An 11,772-nucleotide genomic window follows, 5' to 3' on the forward strand; every position below is an offset into this window, starting at 1 on the left:
GTGATTTAACAAGAATCCCCCTCCCCTAATGAGTCAGAAATTAAGGACTTAAGCTGTGGATTTAAGGCTGTGTGGAGATAAACTTTCGATCCAAAGCAATGTTTCAAGATGAAGCTGGAAAGCTAAGAGTTTTGGGGTGACGCAGTCAGGAAAAAATGCCGTTCGCCATTTTGTGAGGCATTGTGGGAGCTCTTGGGTCTGGGAGGAGAAAGAGAAAAATAGAGTTGTTTACATATCGTGAATCAACTCCTCGGTGGGACTTAAGAGCGACAAATGCCAAAATTTACGATGGATAAAGTGATGTTATCTACGAAGGAGATATATGGAAACCATCTGGACTTAGTGAAGGAACAGGAAATCCACACAGGATTATTACACTTGCTATTGGCTTAAGGAGACTAACAGAAGAGATCGTAAAGGAAAAAGAGAAACTATACGAACAAGATATGATGTGGCAACACCAAGATAAGACTGGATAGAATTATGAACTTTGTTTGGACTGATTGGGACTGATTTGGACATTAACGCAGTAATAAGAAGATGATCTGAATTCCCCTTTGGATCTTGAAGTATGGGTTCCCCCAACAAAATTTAAAAAGTTAGGAAAACATTTTTATACCATCAGAAAAACTAATCCAGCAACTGAAATTTTGCAGGGGGACAGCTGAGTCTGAGTCATTTGCCACAATTTGGTGGGACTTCATCTGTGGGCCCAAGGCAATTCCAGCAATGTGTTTCCAGCAATTTGCCCAGGACAAATTTATCTGGGGAAAAACGTAGGATATGCCTCTCTGGGTTTTCCCAGGAAAACGGCAGGATAAACAAAAAGCCCACTCAGACTTGTGCCTAAAAATCACGGACCTGTGGACGAACCCTTAGTGAGGTCTGGAGTTGAAGTGCACGGAAGACTTGTTAAGCCTCATAGTCCCCCCCCCCCCATGCCTGTTGCTTCAGTTCTGATAGTATGCAGGTGCTAGCACCATTGCTATTGCCTCTGGAAATTTTAGTGTTGGAGAAAAGAAAGAAAGATGAATTCAGTTTACGGTGCTGAAAAGCGATGCCCATAATTCTGTATGGCGATGACTCAAGTGGTTGGGGATATTCCTCAGTTGAACACCTAGGAGGAGCATTAAAGGATTATGGCTCCGACATTCAGAGATGCATCTAGTTTCTGCTTCTCTTCTTTTGTGGAGCTATTTCTGACTCATGCAGGGGATTCCCCATTCTGGAGCACTCGGTGGGAGCTCACAAAAGAGCCCTGACACTTCAACGTGCTACTGACTTCAAAAGGTGGATGGATTTGTCTCTGCTGCTGCTGCTGCTGCTGCAACAGATTAATGTGGTCTCCTGAAACAGGAGTCCTTGTGTGTTCTGTAAATTGTGCTGGCCTTGCAAAGTTAATAATATTTGTAGGCCGGAAGGCTTTTTGAGTTGAGGCAAAGTTTTAATGATATATGGAGCATCTGTGCAGAGTTTTTAGCCTCTGAATAATTTCTTACGGAGAATATGAGGCCTGTGGGAGTCCATGCAGGATTTATAAGTCCTTTCACATCAGGCATCTTGTGCTCACAGAATGACCTGAAGTCTTCATAAATCCAAGGGAAAGCCTTATAACCCAGGCACCTACAGGGTTTAGACTCCTGGGTTATGTTTCCTTTGCGTGCCAGTGCATAACTGAACGGCCAGGGTGTTCATCAAAGAAAGGAGAGAAGGACACTAGTTGCCATAGCTACTAACTCTACTGCTTTCCCAAAGCAGCACTGTAGGTTGTTTCATATGTGGCACAGGGCAGGGTACTTTCAACTAGATTGTGCTCCTGAGGGAGGTTGACCTGGCCTGTTGCTACTCACCTGCAGGCAGGTAGACCAACAAGACTTATTATTATTTCAGTCTTGTATCTTAATTGACAGCTGGAGGTTTTGACTACTACTGGTTTTGTGATCCTTTCTTATTAAGGCTTTTGTTTTAAGATTAATTTTGATAGGGAACTTTCATTCTTTGCATTTTTAGGGGACCACTGTTCAGCTGCCTTGAACATTTGCAGTAGAAAGGCAGAGCATCAATTCTAGTAAGGATGATAATAACACCAACAGCAATGACTGGAAGTGATTTCCACAGGTTCATGACTGCTCTCTAAAAGCGCAGCCTTATAGGTGTTTGCTTGAAAGCATGTTATACACTGAGATTTACTTTTTAGTAAGTGTGTGAAAGACTGCACCAGGAGGCTGTAATCCTTGGCTTCCCGTGTCGGTCATATCATGCACAAATTCACAAAGTGTCTGACGCCCCAGGCAGACACAAACAGATCCATGTGGGAAAGACTGTACAAAACAAAAAAAACAGCATGCTACCAGTATCACATATGAAGCAGACATCTTTAAGGAAGCAGGAAGAACCACCTGCAGAGTAGGTTGGTCATCTCTCAAAATGCACACAACCTGGAAAGAAGAGTGAACCAATTACAGTTGAGGGTGGACATTATTTAACTGCAGCAGATAGAAATCAATGTATAAAACATTGGAGAGCAAACTTCACTTCATGTTTTCAGCAGAAAACCAGTTGCTCCAGTTGAGCTTTAGAGGCAGATTTTTATGGGGAAAGCTTTGGAGCAAAAAAGGGGGAGCCACCAGACATGGAGCTTTAAAGTGCAGGCCATGTGTGGAAAGAGTGGAGAAAAGGTAAGTGTGAAGAAGTCCTAAGTTCTGTTGCTTTTATTAATTCAATGAGCAGTGCCCATCAGCACCATGGACAAGGAAAGTTCTCCGTGAGCTGTTTCTAACATCAAAATTGCCAAAGCAGCAAAAGCAAATCCTGAAAGTTCACCCTGCACAATATAAATTATAAATTATACACCACATTGTAGATTATTTGATATATTTTTTAAAAGATTTGTTTCACTGCTTTATCTTGCTTACCTCCATCCTTTCTTACTCTTGTTGTTCAATTAACTCTCTATTTATTGTCCCCTGTTGATCAAAACCTCCTACGTGGATTGAGATTGCTCTATAGAATATTGTCACAAGCAGTTTTGGCAGAAGCATAATAGTTTTGTCAAGAAAATTCTGTTTATTGTTGTTGTTGTTGTTGTTAATAATGCTATATATGTACTGCCTGTTAACAAAGAGATCTGTGAATGGTGTACAGGGTGGGGGAAGACTTAGTGCAGGGATGGATAACTTGTGACTCTCCAGATTTTCTTGGACTACAACTTCCATTGTCTCCAACCGTTAGCTCTGCTGGCTGAGGATGATGGGAGTTGCAATCCAAAACCTCTAGAGGGCACCAAATTAGCCAAAGATGGTCTAATGAATTCATTTACCTTGATTTGTTTTCCCTCCCCGTCCTGAAGACAAGATTTTGTTCAGTGAAACGTCCTCCCAGGTCCTTCATTGCGCTATGACAGGTGTGAGGAGCCTCAGGCCCAGGAGCCAAATACAACCCCTCCAGGCCTCTATAAGCAGCTCTAGACCATGCCTGCCCATGGGCTGCACCCCTTGTCCCCAAACATGCCTCTCCCTGGCCCTGCTCCACACACCTCCTAAGTGTTTTTGCCTGGCTGATAATGTCTCTGCTTTGTCTGGAGAGGTGTATGTGGTGTTTGTGTGTAGAAATCTCTGGTTTCTGTGTGGCTGGAATATGACCTACTTAACGACTGCATTCCATTGCTCCAGCCACTTTGCCTCTAACCCCACGCTTCATTCTCATTAACTCTCAGAAGTTGGCCACAAGGAAGTGTGGCCCTTGGGCTCAAAAAGGTTCCCCACCCCTGCACAATGTGGCGATGAAAACCATGTAGTTCATTCATGATTTGTTTCTTCTGAACATTTAAAAGAACTCATATGAAGTCAGCCTGGATAGCTCAGTTGGTTAGGGCATGGTCCTGATAACGCCAAGGTTGCAGGTTCAATCCTTGTAAAGGAAAGCTGCATATTCCTGCATTGCAGGGGGGTTGGACCAGATGATCCTCAGGGTCCCTTCCAACTCTAAGGTTCTGTGATTCTATGAATGAGATACCATCGTTGCACAGCAGTTAGTGTTGGACAAGGACATGAGAGGCCAGCCTTGGCCAAGTCACTGCCTCTCAGCCTAACCCCTGTATCACAGAGGGTATCACAGAGTTGTTGTGGGGATTAAATGAAGAGGGGGAGAACCATGTATGCCACCTTAGGAGCTCTTAGAGTAAAAAAAGGTGGGATATAAATGCAGCAAATAATGATTCATTGAAGCACAGGAAACAATAAGTGCATGTGCACACATAACTCACTCTGTGTGTGTGTTCCACACGTAACTGAACATTAGTGTATATGAGTGAGCCTTCAGTACTAAGTTGAACAAATTACTAAGTGTGATTGTGTAATCATTGGGGAAGATTCTTCTTCATTGCAAACATAGAAACCATTGAAGTTTTCTTAAAAGGACAGAGAAAGAAATAATAGATACCTCAATCTCTCCCAAACTGAATTAGCAGCATTGAGTGCCATAGAAGGACATCTTACAGAATAATATGGCCCTCACCCCATGTAATTATTTCCTTTCCTTGATCAATTCACTTCATATTAAATTATTGCATTTGCCTACTGAAATCTTTGTTTCCAATAAAATACTGACATCTGCTAATTTTTTCTATTCTCATTTTCAAAGGATCAATGTGTTTTTTATATTCTCATATAATCAGGTTGTCCCAAATAAAATGCATGCTTTCTCATTTTCGTGTACTTATAGCAAGACCTCAAAGAAAATCCAGATTAAACTGACTAAAGCCACAAGACAGCGTGAATTTTTGGATGTTTGAGTCAATGTATCCAACTCTGTGTTGGATTGGGGTTCTAGAAAACTACCAGTGCATATATAAAATTGAAAACAGTAGGGATGGAGGAAACTGTTCCAATATTTTCAACAAGTTCCCACTTTGGGCATTTGCCCAATCTGGAGTAAACTTCTATTTCCAAGAACAAAAGAAAAAAGCATAACTGACCCCCAAAAATGGATTGACTCTCTGTTTTGGCCAACATAAGACAGTTGAGGTAAGTAGTGTCAAATCCTAGGCCCCACCTTCATGAGATCTGTTCTGTGGAGCTTGTGATGGAGACTGGCAGCATACAAGCCCCTTCTCTGACCAGCCCAGCTCTTTTGCCCAGTGTCCTCTCCCCTTTGTTGGAAGTGTGGAGGACATTCTCTCTGTATGTTGACATTTTCCCCACAGAAGTGGCAGAAAGGAAGCTGACAATGGAAGAGGAGGAAGCCAAGCGTATTGCAGAGATGGGGAAGCCAATACTGGGCGAGCATCCTAAGCTGGAGGTCATCATTGAAGAGTCCTATGAATTCAAGGTCAGTGTTGGGTATCAGGAGACTTTGGAGGAGGAAGTACAGGAAAGGGATTGACCAGAGAATGAATAAAGGATGAAAGGAAGGGAAGAAAGAGTGGTGTATGAAAAGGGAAACAACAGTGAAGGGCAGGGAAAGAGAGAGGTATAGGCTCTGAGGGGGGAAGAGAAGAAAATGAGAAAAATAAGTAGCAAGACCATGGAGAAAAGGATAGGGGGGAATCTGAGGAAAAATAAAGTAATACTTGAATTACAACGTTACAGAATTAGGCTGCCTTCTATCATCCAACAACCCTCTCCTGACATGTGACTGCTGAAAATAAGGCCAATAAAACAGATTGTTTGAACAGCAACTTGGCCAGATATGCCCAACAATTACATGGCCATGCACAGCTAAGAAGAGTTGTCACCATTCATTCCGTTGATTAATCCAATGGCTGCCATTGAAAGACAAAATCTGGAAAAGAAGCAAATCTCCTAACCCTAAGCAGCTGGCAAATATATCACCAGAAAAAGCATTCCTTATTATGCTTCACATGAAAGAACAGATGATAGTAAATGTTGTTCTTTAGCGCCTACTCAGTCTGCGCAGTCATGTTTACAACTGTGCTTCTTAAAAAGAGAGAGATTCCTATACATTTGTCAGTAAAAACATTTGCTTGCACTGTTCCCTTTTGCCTTACTGTTTGTTGTAGCAGATGGACATAAAACCTGTTTACTGTGGTCACAGTCACAGTCAAGAGTTGAAAAGGAAGTAGAGAGCATTGGGTCACGTGCGGGATATCATTTCCATGCTGCTTCAGCCTTGGATTCCTCCGCCAGTCTCTTTCACTTCTTTGGTCTTGAAATTGGGCAGTAGAGGCAGATTTCACTCTAGGGCCACCAGTTGGCCATCAAGGGAAGCTTGCCTTCCAACTGACCGGATTCTAAGCTTACCTCCTCTTCTTTTCTTTCCTAACATGGCAGTGGTTTGTTCTGTGGGAATATAGTTTTCTTATCATTAAGCTGTGAAAGACATGGTGGCGGCCATCAGCTTGAGCCCTGTTTGGAGGGGTGGGACTTGCTCCTGTGTTGGTCAACACTGGATCGGGAATTGGAGGACCACTGAGTGGCTCCTGTCCCTAACCCTGGCACAGAGAACCTTAGCGTGTGCAGCTGTATTCGCAAAAGCATCACAGAAATCTACGCTCTTTGTGCAAAGGCTAGGGGGAGGAGCTATGCAGTACATTGCTGCTCCTGTACACAAACAGGTGCCTATTCTTTGTGTTTCTGTCATTGACAGAGTACCGTGGACAAGCTCATCAAGAAGACAAACCTGGCCTTGGTTGTAGGAACGCATTCGTGGCGGGACCAGTTCCTGGAAGCCATTACTGTCAGTGCAGGTGAGATGGGGTACTGGGACCCACAGTGAGAGAGGAGGAAAAAAACATTTTGATTATCACTGTGCCCTGCACCACCTACCACTAAGGTCTCCACTCAGAGGCCTCAGATTTGCAGATGGGCCAGAGTTTTTGCAGGCTTTCCCTCCTATGTTTTGCTATCTTGTTTCACCCACACATTGGACACAGAATGACTGCTCACCAGCATCTTAAACAACAAATGTTACCTTTTTTTTATTTGCACATTTGCAAAACGTAAATCTAGGTGACTCTTTAAGATATTCAAGGAAATGTGAGATCAGTCACTGGTAAAAGGAGCAGCTTTTTCATTGAACTTTCTCTCCCTCCGCCTCCAATTTCTATCACAGAGACTTGCCAAGATCAAAATAGCCTCAAAAATGAACTGCATTGCTCACTTAATTCTCAGATTCAATAATTAAAAGTAGCCCTCACCAATTAAAATGGATCCATCCTGATTAATCAACAAGATTAAACTAGTTGATTGGTCTGCTAGATTATATTAGGACACTTAATTCATCCCAGCTTCACCTACACTTTGGCAGCTCACATGAAGCATGGAAATTGCCCCCTTAGTTCTCAGTCATGAACAGTGCTTAAAAACAATTTTCTTTTGTGGTTGGGATTATGAGTGACCCAGGATTAAGCATTAAAAAGAAAGCCCCACAAAGAAACTGTATAATATTTTGGCACAAAATAGAATATAAAAAGGTAGCAAATAAAACAGAAGAAATCAGCTGCTTCCCTTTTAAAGCTGTGGTACCCCATTGCGAGATGTTTCATGAGGCACCTTAGCTTGCTGGGCACGTTGCATTCTTCCTGGATGAAGGGTTAATTTCCAATCAGCCAACGTAGGTAAAATGGATGGGAAGCAGGCTTAGCCATCCTGAAGGATGCCTCCAAGGACACCCCTTGTCTTTCTTCCATATAAATGACTTTGCACTTGGAGCCATTGCCGTGATGAGGGCAAAACCATCCTTCCACCCTGATGCCAGGTATCCCACGTGCCACACCCATTTTACTAGCTTCATTTAATAACAGCGAGTGTGTTAAGGCAGTGTTTCCCAACCGTGGGCCTCCAGCTGTTTTTGGACTACAACTCCCATCATCCCTAGCTGGCAAGACAGGGATGATGGGAATTGTAGTTCAAAAACAGCTGGAGGCCCAAGGTTGGGAAACACTGTGTTACGGTATGGCAAAGCTCACAACAAGGAGAAGCCTGTGCTCCAGTGTCTTGTCAGTGACTGTGTGGTTCAACTACTGTGTTGTGCAGGGAAGCCATTTCTTTGAATACCCTTTGAGTTCAAATGTATGCTTGCTTGCTTGCTTGCTTGCTTCGTGTGAGAAAAGATGAATAAGAATGCCTGAGTGGCCTTCAGTATTTTCATGATGCTGTTGCTATGGTAATAAATATGACCATATCCTCTGAGTCCTCATGCAAGAACAAAGTTAAGGGCATTATGAGATGATTCTCTTGTTGTTGACCCACTTTCAAAGATGCTGGTACCATTACAGGGTGTGGGGAACGCCATTGCTGTCCTTAGGCATTTCACCTTCCTAACCCTCAGTAGTCCCAGAGAAGCAGAGGAAACTAAGGCAAAGCTAACAGAAGCATTTATTTTTCCAGCTCTAATTAAGACCTCTGAGTGGAAAGAGGCTTTTACTGTGGTCAGCTTAGAGGACAGTATATCTCCTGGTTAGCTTCCCAAAGTAAGCAACTCACTACTTCTGTGTTTCTAAAGGTCATGAATGTTCTTGCCGGCAAGAATCATAGTCTAACGACTCATGGCAAGATCAGATTTTGAGGCACCTTTTGGGAGGGTCAGGCAGCAGCAAGGTAGGATGGGAATACTGCAAGCAAGGAAGGCAGGTTAATGTCCAGGAAGGGCTATTCATGTCTGCAGGTAGAGGGGGTAGATGTAGGTCAAGGGCAGCCAATCTTTGGCCCTCCAGAAGTTGTTGGACTCCAACACCCATCAGCCCCAGCCAGCATGATCGGAGACAATGTCTAGCAACATCTGGAACACACGTTCTCCACCCCTACTGCAGAAGGTCAGAGTAACAAAGCAGCTGTAGAAAGCAAGTACCAGAACTCACAAGAACTTCCTGCGATGCTGTGGAGTGGTGACGCTCAATGTAGTGTGGTTCCCACAGAGACTACCAATTCAGTGTTTCCTCTTTCCTGTTTCCTGCAGCTGGCGATGAGGACGAGGATGAGTCTGGCGAAGAGCGCCTGCCCTCCTGCTTTGACTATGTCATGCACTTCCTGACAGTCTTCTGGAAGGTGCTCTTTGCCTGCGTCCCGCCCACCGAGTACTGCAACGGCTGGGCTTGCTTCATCGTGTCCATCTTGATCATCGGCATGCTCACCGCCGTCATTGGAGACTTGGCTTCTCACTTTGGCTGCACCATTGGCCTCAAGGATTCAGTGACTGCTGTTATCTTTGTGGCCTTTGGGACTTCAGTTCCAGGTGAGGAGGCTCTTGGGTGAATGGTTGGCTTTCTCTATGTTTGGCCAGGCATACCAGTGCGGTGGGGGGCAGAATATGCTTGGGAGATGCAGCAGCAGAGGCTGCTCCCCCTTTCCCCTGCCTGCCATTGCCTTCCTCCTTTCCTGGTGCAGCAATTCCACAACTTTTTTTCTACCCCATAATGCTGCACATTTTCCCCCAGTCTCTGAGACTGTTTGGGAGCACAAGTGCTGGAAATAGCTTGGGAGCAGGGTTGTGGGGAAAAGAAGTAATCATGTAACCACACACCAACTTATCCCCTTGACATGGTCATATCTGTTACATGAAAAGCACACACTTTCCTATGATGGCTGGTTATCTGAAATGACTACCACAGTTAAGAGGTTTCTTAACGCACAATACTTTCAGCCTGAAAGCAAAATGAGCGCCAGAACCCCATAGTCGCTTTTGACTGGACTTAACTGTCCAAGGGTCCTTTACCTTTTTTGCCTTTTATGTTTTGAATACATTTCACTGTAATCTGTGATTTTCATATTGTGCGTTGCCCCCGTATGTGAGTAGTTACGCTAAAAGGTGGCTTATAAACCTTTTAGATTAATGCATATTCCACTGATTATATGCCTTGATTCTTCTGAGGTGATAGTCATACCTGAACCTGGGATGCACCACTTCAGATTGCAGCTGGGGTTCACACGACTAAATGCTCCTCCTCACAACAAATAAACAGATAGATGAAATTCCTTTGCCACTATGCGAGTTCTCACTGCAGACTGAAATGCTCTAGCCCAGACACAGGGTTGTTTACCACCTCATTGAAGTGGGGCCTACGTTTCCAACTCTTCTCCTTGCACCCCAAAAAGATACTTCCATCCTCTGTCTGCCAGTATCTTGCTCTAAGTTAGCATGACTGACCCACCTCCCGCTGTTTTCCGTTGTTCCTCATGCCCTCGTTTCACCTCTCACTTTCAGACACTTTTGCTAGCAAAGCAGCCGCCGTCCAGGACGTGTATGCAGATGCTTCCATTGGCAATGTCACGGGCAGCAATGCCGTCAACGTCTTCTTGGGCATTGGACTGGCGTGGTCAGTGGCCGCCATCTACTGGGCTTACCAGGGAGAGGAGTTCCACGTGTCAGCAGGCACCCTCGCCTTCTCTGTGACGCTGTTCACCATCTTCGCATTCGTCTGCGTCAGCGTCCTGCTGTACCGGAGGCGGCCTCACCTCGGAGGGGAACTGGGGGGCCCCAAAGGGTGCAGACTTGCCACAACTTTGCTCTTTGTGAGCTTGTGGCTCCTGTACATTTTGTTTGCCACCCTGGAGGCCTATTGCTACATCAAAGGGTTCTAAGCCACGGAGCTGGAAGAAGGGAGGGCTTTCCCCCTCCTTCATTACCTCATTGGATGCCAGTCCTCAAAGCGTTGTCAAACCAGGACTGACAGCTATCAATCAAGATTCCATAACGGCCCAGACTGAAGGACAACTGGGCTTTAAGAAGGGCAAAACTATCCTCATACAAGGGGGGGGGGGGGGAACCCTGACAATTAAAATAAAGCCAACCATGTCAACCCAGCCGCTGATCCCATCCAGTCAAATCAGAAATGCCAGCAGCTTCTCAAAGTACCTATTTGTTCAAACGTTGCTGCTGACCTCAACTTTATTCCTTCCTCCGCCTTACCAAATGTCACGTATTCAGATGGAAAGCCTATAAATAATTTGGGTGGATATTTCGGTGGTTTTTTAAAAAACAAAAAAACTGGGGGTGGCAAATCTTACTTGATCTATATTTTTCCTTTTTTAGCACTCAGTCAGGGCCTGAAAATGGTCAACACATCCAAACCTCACGCCAGTGTCAGTGCTGGAGATGAAAATGCTTTTCTTTTTCCTTCTTCTTCTTCTTTTTACATTGCATAAACAATGTCTATGAAAAAGCTCGCTCTTTTCACTTTCTTTTAGAGTTACAGTGCTAGCCTGTTGCATTTGAAATGCAAACACAGACAGACAGACCGACAGACAGACAGACAGACAGACACACAGACACACAGACACACAGACACACAGACAGACAGACACATTCAGGAAATATACCATTGAAGGCTGGAGAATGTCACCTGCGTGGGCTACCAAAAAGAAAGAAAGAACAACCTGTAACATTATTGTATGTAACTTGTATATTTTGAATATGGCAATTCTCTTTGTGTAATTAACTTAAAGCTTTTGGCACTACAGAGAACTATATATATATAGTTGAAAGATAAATAAACCAACACAAAGGCAGGAGGGTGGGAGCCTGCAGTGTGGAAAACAGGAGTAATGAAAAACAGCACAAGTTATTTTCCCCTCTCTATTTTGTTTTCATTTTTTGATCACAATAGACTGTTTGTTCTGTTTATGGGAGAAAAGAGAGAATATTTCTTTTTCTAAAGAAAAAAATGGAAATGAATTGATGTAAATAATTTGCTTTTTCTCACATTTGTTGGTGCATATGAAAAGAAATCTTTGAGGTCTTAAGGTGCCGCTCGAAGTCTTCCAAGCATTTTCTTCATGGGTTGGCTTTGTTCTTATAAAAACATTACAGGAGGAG

The 11,772-nt window shown here is 43.9% G+C and overlaps 1 protein-coding gene across 4 annotated transcripts in view; it reads left to right on the top strand.

The window, feature by feature from the left end:
- SLC8A3 (solute carrier family 8 member A3) overlaps positions 1–10,712 on the top strand; it is a 164,902-nt gene extending 154,190 nt beyond the window's left edge. For all 4 annotated transcript variants that reach the window (XM_079990018.1, XM_079990020.1, XM_079990019.1 and 1 more), the window contains 4 exons: positions 5,204–5,328; positions 6,607–6,706; positions 8,917–9,192; positions 10,162–10,712. In XM_079990018.1, the coding sequence (XP_079846144.1) occupies positions 5,204–5,328; positions 6,607–6,706; positions 8,917–9,192; positions 10,162–10,538 (878 nt within the window). In that variant the 3' untranslated portion in view covers positions 10,539–10,712. The remainder of the gene's footprint in view (positions 1–5,203; positions 5,329–6,606; positions 6,707–8,916; positions 9,193–10,161) is intronic.
- The last annotated feature ends 1,060 nt before the right edge of the window (positions 10,713–11,772 follow it).

This window comes from Podarcis cretensis (genome assembly GCF_951804945.1).
Source record: "Podarcis cretensis genome assembly, chromosome: 1".
Classification (NCBI taxonomy): Eukaryota; Metazoa; Chordata; class Lepidosauria; order Squamata; family Lacertidae; genus Podarcis; species Podarcis cretensis.